Here is an 11,958-nt window from a genome sequence, read left to right on the forward strand (position 1 = left end):
TCATCAGAACCACGTGACCGCAACCCAACTATTTAACATTCTCTTAGTTCTTTGCGTGTGTAAGGAAGCTGACCACCTCCTGGCTCTTCTTAATAAACAGCTGAAATGGCTCTGGGCGGTAAAACTGCGATAGTGACAGGAGCGGCGATGGGAATAGGGAAAGCGATAACGGAGATTCTTCTGAAAAACGGTGCTAAGGTAAAGATTAAGCTCGGACTTGGATTTCTTTTGTGTGTGTGTGTGTGTCTGTGTCTGTGTGTGTGTGTGTGTGTGTGTGAGTGAGAGATTATATGTGTGCGCTTGTTGTAAACAGTGGTGTAGAAAATATTAATTTACATTTACCGGCACCCTTTAATTGAAAAAAATAGCAACTACAAAACAACCGTCGAAGAGTTGCCAAGCTGGTGACACCATGCCAAATTGTGACACATTAACTGGTAACACTTGACTAGCAGCATGTAGTCCATGACTAAATGTGGAAATTCACTTGTTGCACACGTCTCTCTTTTTATTTAAGTTTTTTTTTCTTCATTTTTTTGTTGCTGTTTTCTTTTATATTGTGTTTTTAGTTGTTCATGCCCCACAGCCTGTGGGGCAAAGAGCAGCTGGCGATGGAGTCAGCAAGAGCCTGTATATTTAGGGGTGTCTGAACATGTAGGTGTGCCCTTTACTTAAAAAAAATAAACACCTTGCAAAGCTGCCAAGTTTAATCTTAATCCTTGTCTTAGATTAAATGTGGAAATCTACCTGCCGTGTCTGTTTTTGTGTCAGCGCTGCATTTGTTATGTGGTTGTTGTTTATGTATTTTTAGTTCGTAAAGGTTGGGTGTGGATGAAAAGTGGGCAAAATATTGAGTTTTATGGAGAAAATAAAACGGCACACATTCAGAGGTGACACACATGCAGTGTTGGGAAGGTTACTTTTAAAATGTATTCCACTACAGAATACATGCCCCAAAATGTATTCTGTAACGTATTCCGTTACGTTACTCAATGAGAGTAACGTATTCTGAATACTTTGGATTACTTAATATATTATCATGCTTTTTACAACTGCATGAATGTACTATTGCTGTGTGATTTATTACTATTACTGAAGGTCAGAGGCTCCGAACCACAGTAAAGGGACCTCTGGCTAATACATCGGGTTCCTTGTCGGGCTCGTAGCCGAAAACTAGCTTTACTTTATTGTCTGGGTCAACTTCGCTTATGAGACACAGAGAGAGGCGTTGAAAGGCTGCTCCAACGGAACTTATTGTTTCAGAGGAAAACAGGAACACGGTGTACAATTCAGTCTTAATAGCTTACTTACAACTGGGCTCTCAGGCACTCTTCTTGGCTGCAGTGGTTATTATTATATTTACATGATACCAGCTCCCGTTTCTGCTCGATGACAACTTCTTTCTACTCTGCTTTCTACTTCCTTTTTCTCTCTCCCCCTCCCTTTTGCATAAGTCGAGGAATGTGTCAGGTTACATTTCACTGTGTGTTATACTTGTATAACTATGCATGTGAACCTTGGTCCTTGAACCTTCCTGTCAATAGGTTGCCGTCCTGGACGTGAATAAAGTTGAAGGAGAGAATCTAGTTAAAGACCTGAATAAAGAGTATGGAGCAGACCGAGCCCTGTTCCTGAGCTGCAATGTTGAATCGGATGAGGAGTTCAAAGGTAAAGCACACAAACCTGGAAAAACATTGTGAACGGTGGAGGTACCGAAAAGGGGGAAACAGCTGGAAATGCTAAAGTAAATGGGTCCCTGGCTCATCCTGAAGTAAACAACTGCCGAAACACATGAAACTGATCAAACGTGCTGTGATTTCGTAGTATGTGTTCCAGGCGGCAGATGTTCACCAGATGAAAGGAAGTTTCCAAAATTTGGGGACATTTTGTCTTGAGTCATGCAAGTGGCATTTGATTGCGGCTGAAAATCCACATTCAATGAAAAGGGAGAGTAGAACAAGGTCAGTGAGGTCTGAAAAAACTGAGTACAAGGGAGAGGAGAAAAGCACAGCAAGATTTGGATCCAACAACAGCTAAATTGGGCTTGTTTGTTTCATATAAAGGTGGGTGGGAAAGGTCAGCATAGTTGTAAAGTGACTCTTGCAAAGTTAAGTGACTCCTGTAAACTCTCTCAGCTGCCTTTCAGAAAGCTGCAGAAGCCTTTGGAGCAATCGGCATCTTGTGCAACAATGCCGGCATCTTGAATGAGGAGAAGTGGCAGGATATGATCTCCATAAACCTGGTAAGAAGCTGAAAGCACAACAGACGTGTTAGATTTGCTCTGTCTCAAATGGGATTAATTGCTGAAGATTTCAGAGCGACATCTAGGACAGTTATTGGTCTGACATAATAATGTCACAATAATATTCCTGTTATTCATTTCACAACATTTTATATGCAGGCAAGTGTTCATAGACAGTTGAAAGATTTTCGCCAGATATAAAGTTTGTGTTGTAGGCGGGTGTTATTAGGGGGACTTACCTGGCGCTGGAGCACATGCGCAAGACGAATGGAGGTGGAGGAGGGGTCATTGTCAACATAGCATCTATGGCAGGTAAATACTGTTTAATGGAAACTTGGAGAGATCACAGACAAGAGTGTTAGAAGTCATGAAATTCAGGTTTAAACTTTAATCTTTTACAATGATTGATACAACCCGTCCTACAGGTCTGGGCCCTCTTCTTACCTGTCCTGTCTATACGGCTACCAAGCACGGAGTGATCGGATTTACTCGAGCCGTTGCGGTAAGAAAGAACTCCCCATGATATTGTTCAAGAACATCAAGACGATATTTGTTTGCCTTGTGATATGCTAGCTAGCAGTCTCTATGAACATGCATGCGTGATGCAAGTTTTGCCTTAGTTTTTTGTATTAAGTAATCACATTATGAAAACATCTGAAAGTGCAGGGTGTTTTTTGGTGTGGCCTGTCATTGTGTGAAAATGGTGGAATTGATCAAAAATCTGATCGGTGTGGTGAATAATCACTGTTTCTTATGATCTAAGTTGGAGAAGGTAGCTAGCCTTGTGCGTTGTGGTTGTTTCTGTCGCAGCATAGTTGATAGTTAAACAGCCTTCAACTACACATGGACACAACTCGTATGCATCATCAGGCAGAATTAATTGAGAAGAGGTGAGACGTATACTTGTACACGCACACACAAAACCCCCAAAACAAAAAGTCCTACAAAAGTTCAGAAAAACTAGAACCAAAACCTAAGAAACACATAAAGCAGGCAAAACACAGTGCAACTTAGCAAAAATGTAATAAAAGGACATAACTGTTTAGAACTGAGCATAACTGATGAGTTGAAACAGCTGGGTAACAAGAAACAGCTGGAACTAGTCAAGTCCAACTAACTCGGGGATGCAAACTACAAACGGTGCTGAAAATCAGATATAAACAAAAAAACAAACTAAGAATGAAACAGCATCAAATAATAAACAAGAATTTAAAATTTAGCAAAAACTCAAGGTCCAGCACCCAGGACCATGACAGCATGTGTGAATGCTCCTTTAGTCATTAAGAAGCTGCTGGTCTGATGATAAAGTTACAAGCTAATCTTTACTGGTAGTACTTGCAAAGCTACATTTTTGCAGGGCAAGTACCAACTTGCCCTCTCAGAAAATGTGCACTATTATCATATTAGGATGTTGTGTAATGTGTCTTAGTAAACAACAATGAAAAGTAGTTATCCATGATTACTGTTTTTTCTGTTGGATAACAAGGATATCGAATAAAACACACACAACTGATATTAGAAGCTGCACTCTTAATTTGTTGTTATTTGTTCTGCTTTCAGTGGCAATAAAGCTATCCTCTTCTATTGAATTAAATGGCAGTGCCTTGGTTCAGTAGGTTTAATAAAATACATTAGATTAAATTAGATTTATGATATGTGCAATGAAATCATTTATAACAGCTACTTTTTGTTAGTGTTCCTGTGATATTATGAAGACTGGCTGATTTAGTGATATGTAAAACCAGTTGTACACTGGTGTGTTGGTGTGCTGCCAGATGGTACTTCATTAGAATAAGCATAAGCTAAATGAAGACATCCATCACCATATAAGTGACTAACCACACAAAAAAAAGTGTCATTGCAAATTAGTTGTACCAGGAATTGTCAAGGCAGTGTCATTATTTTATTTTGAAATCCTTCCTCAAGATACTACCCCCCCCCCCCCCCCCCCCCCACAGAAAGCTATGTTGTTGAGTCATTCATCTGATAGAACACAGTTATGCTTTTATTATTAAAGTGACCACAAATGTCAGTTTTTGAAAGATGCTATGGTCGTGTAGTATCTGATCTGTAGCTGTATGGACAATAAGAGCTTTTCTTCTATACACCAACAAAGTGGATTTTAACATTTCTTGCAAACTCTCAATGTGACGTCCAATTATATGTTGACACAAGTGAAGGAGGCCAACATTACAGCGATGGAAATTCTGGCTCTTTTTAGAGAACTGGCTCTTTCGGCTCCCAACCGGCTCTTCGGGTTGTTTAGTTGATAATTCTATATTATCAACAACAATATAAAATTATACACACAATTATGTGTAAATTATGTTGTCTCTTGTTGTTGCCCCTGGCTCTCTTTCTCTCCCTCCTGCTCAACATTGTCATATTAGAAAGTTATAGTAGTGAAAATGAGTGACACCAAGAAAAGAAGCAAAATCTGGAACCATTTAAATTTTACTGACAATACATAGGCAGAGTGTAGAGTGTGCATGAAAAGGATATCATGCACAGGCACCTGAGAACTGTCCACCCATCAGTGCAATGGGAAGACGAAACGCAGTCAGTTGAGTGTGATATTAATGAAGATGCCAATGTATCTACTGCAACAGGTGTCAAACTCCAGGCCTCAGGGGACGGTTTCCTGCAGGTTTTAGATGTGTCCTTGAGCCAACATAGCTGCTTTAAATGGCTAAATCACCCCCTCAACATGTCTTGGGGTTTGCCAGAAGCCAGTTAAATCATTTCGAGGTCAAAATACTCATCATTTTTGAGGATTTTAAGTGCGCCTTATAGTGCGGAAAATACGGTAGTCACTAACTGCAGTGGATTCTCACTCAAGTATTAAAAACAAGCCTCAGACTTAAAATAATGTTACTCTATCCTACTACTTTCGAGCCTCTGAAAGTGGGAGGCTGTGTTTAAACTCTACTGTGTTGGTGTATTAGAGACAAAAACAATGGGTTGTCCAAAAATCTGCTGCTCATGTTCATTCAGTGCAGAGTTATGAATCAACATGTACATGCGCTCTATGTGTAACTCCAACCTACTGCTGTTTTTTTTCCAATTTAAAATGCCCAAATAGTCATCTATTGATCTCCGAACACTTGAGAAATATATATAACCTGCATTTTAATGCCTCCGATTAGAAACAAACAGTAACTTAATGTTTATGTCCGTGCTATGCTTTACTTAAACCAAGAAGGCTAATTATGTGAATTTTTTTTTTTTTTAACTAGGCTGCCTCTGCAGCATCAAACTATGGAATACGGGTCAACGCTCTTTGTCCAAGTTTTGTTGGAACCGAACTTTTTACGACAATCGAACACAAACTGGGACAATTTGCTCACCTGAAGGGTGTAGCCAACCAGCTTGTGGAAAAGCTTGGGGTGTTAAAGTGAGTAATTTTCTTCTGTTTCTTGTTAAAGCAGTCATAAACCTTACAACATCGACATTTTGTTTCTCTGCTCCATCTGTATAACTTGATATAATAATGTGTACATGCATATTCACTGATGTCACTGTACCTTTTTGATTCAGTACACCTGAGGTAGCAGAGTGCATCCTTGAGCTGGTGACAGATGAGACCAAAAATGGAGAGGCCTTCATGGTGCGCACAGAAATGAAAGGTTACGTCCCTTTTCCATCACTAAGTAGCACCGATAAACCTTGAAACCATCATGTCGACATCGGATATCATTCCTTAAGTATGTAACAGATATGTGAATAATAAAGAAAAACCAAAAACCTTCAAGCATAATTTCTTGTGTCTTTATTTAAACTGCTGTAACCAACTGGAAATCTGACAAAAGTAGAAAAAGGTTATCTAGGAGACCAAAACTGCACCTGCTCTGCTAGATTACACATTTATGAATCTGGTTCGTATGAGATAACTTCACTCTGAGATGGAGAAAGATATAAGAAAGACAGGACAGTAGAAGAAGAAGAGTGGTTAGAATCAAAAGTAAGGAATTTTAAAGTCAAGATAGTTCCCAACATGTTTAAGTACTTTATGTAAAAGTTGTCTGTGTAATTTGGACAATTTAGTGTTTACTGGGACAGAACTGCAAACCAGGTAAGACACATTTCTGATCAGTCAGCCATAGTTTAACAGAAGTAACCAATTTGTTTAGGTGGGACAGAACTGTTATGTTTTGCACTAAATTTCTTAACATTTAACATATCACAGGTGACGTTTAGCCCCACGATAAAGCAGCACAGAGGATTTTACATTTCATTTTCTAATTTTAAACATTTTTCAGTAACAATCATATTTCTAATTAATATAGTGGATTTTTTTTGTTTCCTTAAACGTGTAGGGCACACTATAGCAAGCAGAGCAAACCATGTTTTTGTTGTTATGTTAGATACTTTTCTTTCGTCAGTGCAAGTTAGTATGGAAGTGCTTATTAACATTTTTCTTAAATTTATAAGAAATATTTTCTGCATCATGATGCAACATTGTTGTGTGCGGGGTTACATATTCGCAGACCAGTCAGGGGGCTGGTATGTGGCCTGCTATGATGAATCATGTTTTCTTTGACGTCACATGAAAGGTGTGTTTGCCATTATTTATTTATTTATTTTTTTAAAATCTTCCTGTGTAAAAGTCAAAATACAGAAGGATTATAATGAAAAGCTAAGTAACTACTACAAAAAACTAAGTATGTCCTTTCTGCTTCCATAGGAATTAAGAGGTTAAGTATGCGAAGCTCATCCGGTGTCTGCTACTTGTGAATTACTGTCTCACTGCAAAATGATTCACAAGTAGGAAACATTCAGATGAAGACATTTGACTTTGTGGACATCACCCCAAAGTCAGACTGTAGATCTCAGATCAGCCTCAGTTAGCACGAAAGACTGAACAAGTATTCCTTTTTGGAAGGGTTGATAGAGTTGTTGGAATGGTTTCTCTCCAAAAAGAACAAGTCAACACAAAGTTGACACGTCGCAGTCATTAAGTCAACCATTAACTCCTCTGTATACCAAAGTGTTCTAGAGTCAAATGTGAGGCCGGCAGGTAAAGCTGGCCTGAAACTGGATAAACAGGTTAATGAGTGAAGCACAGCAGCAGATCTACACCAGAAGAAAATAATCAAGGGGTTGCAATGGCCCAGTCAAAGTTCAGACCTCAGCCTCATTGGAATGCTGTGGAGGGACCTTATAAGACTTGTCTATATAGAACTATCCACAAATAAGGAAATGAAGTGAATATTTACTCAACAACACCATGGGAAAGTGAAAGCCATACAGAAAAGTTCCACATTTCTTCCATATGAGTTTAACTTATTACTTTTGATCAACTTCAACTTTTTTTTTTTGCATATTAAGTAGCTACTACCTAAAAATGCCATTTTATTATACTTATTTCAGTCACATGGAGGTAATATATTCAAAAGTACATATTGCTTTTTTGATATTTCTCAAATATTGATAGTGCAGTGTGTTATTGGTGGACGCCAAGAAAACAACGTTGAACTAAAGAAATGTACTTAAGGCGTTAAAATTAGTAGTACTCAGCGCAATTGTAGCTTTTAGTTCCTTTCATTTTTTTTTAAAGTTTTGCCTGAAATGTTTTGGAGTTTTCACTAGATTTTTAACTTTTTTTTTTGTTTAATTAAAAATGATTACAAAAGTGAACAAGAGTTTTGCTAAACCGAAAAAGTGCCCCTGTTATACTCATTCCTTTTAAGTTATGTCAACTTATTTCCATGGGAGACATGACTGAAAACTTTAAGTACCAATTACTGAATATTTTTTGAATGTAATGACTAAACATCTTAGTTTTATTGTCGTCAAAATATATTGAAGTTCCAATAAGCTTCAACTTTTAATAAAAACATTAAGACAACCCGTTTCCCAAATTTCTTTAAGTTGTGCTAACATCTTTGGGTTTACAGTGTGCCGAAGTTGGTAATGGAAAAAATAGAATACTTTGTGTGCCGTTGGACACCTGACATTACATTTAAATAATTTTGGGCTGTAATTTCTTTGTATCATGACTGTAATGTGTTTCTCTAATAGTTATGTTGTTAAACACAGTGATGTTTCCACAAAAAAAATCACCACTGTTTTCTTTGTGTATACTTTACCTTTGATCTGCTCCTCAGACTGAACATTGCACTTGAAGAACAGAGATCTCTTTTCTCCATACTGTTTGTTGAGGGCTTCCTCTAAAGTCTTCCCTGCAGTTTCATTTATATCCAAAAGGGTTACCTGAACAGGTGAAGGCGAGCAGAGATAAACACCTGTGGCTTGCTACATTTGGAATTGTTTATAGTTTACAGATCAATTTTTTTTAACAGATTAAAACTAATAAAATAAATTTTAAAAAGGGACTTTTCCATTTGATTACATTTTGTATGATGGATTATGTAGAAAAAGTAGAATTGGGCTGAAAGATCTATCGCTTTATCACCTCTTCAGGTTGTAAATTGTGTTTATAAAAAGTAACTAAGCAGGGCTCTAGACTAACTTTTTGCCATGGGCGTACCGGTACGCCTAACTTTAAAAAGTTAGGCGTACAAAAGTTAGGCGCACACAAATTTTATAATAATTTATGTAATATAATGTGTTTTTCTGGATACACTGTGCTTTTTCAGCATTCAAAGATTGATGACACCGTGTCAGAGCACTGGCTATGAATTTCAGAAGGATCAGGCCTTAACTTAAGAGAAAAGTTAGCAATAGTTCTTTTCCTATTACAGCTACATCCACTTCTGTCGTGCCTAGGCGGCTCACTAGGGCTGGGTATCATCACTGATTTCTATAATCCATTCGATTCTGGTTTTCAAAGTCCCGATTCGATTCAACTTAGCCAGAAGAGTCAGAAATATTATAATTCTGATCACTTATCAGTACTGACTTCATCAGAATTGTGAGCATCACAGCAGATGCCTTTGTGTGAAAGTAACTGAGAATAAAACACAGAAAAACATGAAGGAGATTTTCCTGGTCTGGCTTTTTATAGCAGATAACCTTAAAAATATTCTACAATGTTCTGCATATAAAGTTTAAATTTCTTCAGTATTGAACAACAGAAAAAACAGGCTTTCTTGTCCGAGGTCATTTAAGTGAAAAAAAGAAAAGAAAAAGACAGCAGCCACAGCGCTGTAAACAACAGTAGACTGGTGGGTAATAAGCGAATGAATAATACAGAAAACAGAGATTGGAGACGGGAAACTGTTCTTGAAGTACAGAGAGAGAGAGAGAGAGAGAGCTAGCTGTGCATGGAGTGTGATTTTAATAGTCGTGGAAGCAAAACAGCAAAATTCATGACGACATTGATCAAATGTGAAGCGCAGTTTGCTGCTTCTTTTGCTGCTGGCTCAGTGGATTTTGGCTGGAGAGAGACAAAACCTGCAGCTCAGAATCAGCGCAAAAAGACGTAATCACAGCGCGGACCGGAAGCATCAGGATCACTGAGCTCCGACAGCGTGTCCGTCTGCGGGCCGTCGGGTGAGAAAGCCGAGAAAGACAAAGTTGATTCTGATGCGTCGGGTCCGTTCTGTGTTTACGTCTTTGTGTGGAGTCCGTGTACCTGCTCTCATCTGCTGTTAGGTTGTTGTTGAAATGGTTTTGTGAGCTTTAATCTGAGAATCTGGCGTTTCTGGCAAAACACAGTTATATTTAAAAGTCGAGTCAGGATCTAATGAGTTGATATGGCTTTATTCAAGCTACTCACCGCCCACTTCCACCTGCACTTTCAACTGGACCACGGCCAATCAGAGAGGTCCCGCCCCTTACTATCTCTGATTGGTTTAGTCCACGATAGGGGCAAAATGTGTGTCTGTTGACCACAGGGAAGGTTACAGATTTTTTTTTTTTTTTTTTTTTTTTTTTTTTGCTACCCGAACATTTGGTCGCACAGGTGCAACCAAATTTTTTTTTTTAGTCGCACCACTGAAAAATTTGGTCGCATTCGCGACCAAATTGGTCGCACTCTAGAGCCCTGCTAAGTAATTAATTACTTTTGAAAATAAGTAATCAGTAAAGTAACGGGATTACTTTTTTGGGGAAGTAATCAGTAATTAGTTACTGATTACTTTTTTCAAGTAACTTGACCAACACTGCTTATGCACTGCAGCAGTGCAGCACGTGACAATTAAAAGCTACAATTAACGCTGTTAATGGTGACTCACTCATTGTACTTGAATCCATCTATTTTCTTACCTTGTTAAGGTGACCTCGCGCTGTCTTGTCCTCACTGTCTTCTTGGGACTGCTGTCCATCCTCCTGCACTTCTCCATGGAGCCACTGCATCCCTAGCAGCTAACATTTCGGTTAAATTCACACATTTATTCTGCATTTATTTTCAGTTTTTTTTTCTGTCATGGCTCTAAACTTCTTCAACAAGCTGCATGAGAGCAGAGCGAAGGTAGGGGAGGGGCCGTTGGCGTTAAGTGATTTGATTAGGTAATAGTGTCAGCGATGAAAATGAACATTTTTTTTGTGTAATCAATCTCTATCCGGCTTTAACTGTGGATCCCAGTTTCTGTGGTCAGCTTTTCTTCTGAGTAAATCTTCCTTGTTAAGTTGCTCCTTTTACCGTAATTAACCTGAGTGACCTTTGCACATGCCCATCGCCAAGACATTTCTTTCACCCCGGACCAAAACTGTTTCCGCCCGGTTTCGAACCGGGGACCTTTCGCGTGTGAGGCGAACGTGATAACCACTACACTACGGAAACCATGTCGTGATGGCTTTCATCCCTGACCATTAGAAGACTCAGAAGTGCGAGAGTCGCTGTGTGCGATATTTTACAGTTATGAAGTGCATCTCTGAAGAAACAACGCACACAGTTTGAGTGGCACAGACCGTCTGATAAACTGGCACGGTAAGCTGCAGTTAAGTTTGACTGAATCCCCTCTGAACACAAACACATTACACTGAAATTGGCATCGCTGCATTCATGTGTTTGCAGGTTCAGCTGATGTTCATTATTTGTCTGTGAAGGTTCTCAGTCATCCAGGTCATCGTAGTCAAAGGAGCTTGCAAAGAAAAGCGTCTGGACTTCTTTAAGTTGCTTGAAGACGTTCATTAAGATGTTCATTATTATTGTGTCCAGTTTCTGCTGACGAAAATTCAGCAGAAACTGTTTTTTCTGTGGAGTGACTGTTACATATGTAGTATATAACACATATACAGTACATATTTTGATTGTGATTACGTAACTCATAGTACTTGCACGTCACATCTTGATGCATGCTCAGTGGTCCAGGTAAGTAAATCCCCAAAAGTTGATTCTGTTCATCTGGACGTAGCGTTTTCAGTGGGAGATACGTTTCGTCACTCATCAACGTTATTTCTTCAGTCTCAGCAGGTTTCCAAAATCTTATAAACAGTATATTTGCATAATGAGTGAAACTAGCACCACTGAAGGAACAATGGGCTGGGAGGTCAGTGCCTTGATCATTAATATGCAAATTCTCATGACCATTGATCAGTGGTCAGTCATTATGCAAAAGTACTGTTTATAAGATCGGGGAAAGATAAGAATGAAGAAGTCACTTGGATGAGTGAGGAAACGTGTCTACAAATGATACGCTACGTCCAGATGAACAGAATGAAATTTTGGGGACATTTTCACATAAGACTTTTGTATGTATTGGTACAACAATGAATATACTGAAATGTAATATAAATGTGCTTCCGCCCGGTTTCGAACCAGGGACCTTTCGCGTGTGAGGCGAACGTGATAACCACTACACTACGGAAAC

General features: G+C 38.9%; 1 protein-coding gene and 2 non-coding genes across 3 annotated transcripts; 1 reads left to right on the forward strand and 2 right to left on the reverse strand.

Annotated features, from left to right (window-relative positions):
* The first annotated feature begins 10 nt into the window (after positions 1–10).
* LOC113030448 (15-hydroxyprostaglandin dehydrogenase [NAD(+)]-like) lies at positions 11–5,993 on the forward strand. The gene is made up of 7 exons (XM_026181916.2): positions 11–198; positions 1,545–1,668; positions 2,136–2,242; positions 2,458–2,554; positions 2,668–2,744; positions 5,479–5,636; positions 5,780–5,993. The coding sequence occupies exons 1-7, from the start codon at positions 106–108 to the stop codon at positions 5,910–5,912; spliced, it is 789 nt and encodes a 262-aa protein (XP_026037701.2). The 5' UTR covers positions 11–105; the 3' UTR covers positions 5,913–5,993.
* Positions 5,994–10,855: 4,862 nt separating this feature from the next.
* Positions 10,856–10,928, reverse strand: trnav-cac (transfer RNA valine (anticodon CAC)). The gene has a single exon. It is a non-coding gene; the product is annotated as a tRNA-Val (tRNA).
* A 957-nt stretch (positions 10,929–11,885) lies between these two features.
* Positions 11,886–11,958, reverse strand: trnav-cac (transfer RNA valine (anticodon CAC)). Its single transcript has one exon. It is a non-coding gene; the product is annotated as a tRNA-Val (tRNA).

This window comes from Astatotilapia calliptera, chromosome 10, assembly GCF_964374335.1.
Source record: "Astatotilapia calliptera chromosome 10, fAstCal68.1, whole genome shotgun sequence".
In the NCBI taxonomy this organism is placed as follows: domain Eukaryota; kingdom Metazoa; phylum Chordata; class Actinopteri; order Cichliformes; family Cichlidae; genus Astatotilapia; species Astatotilapia calliptera.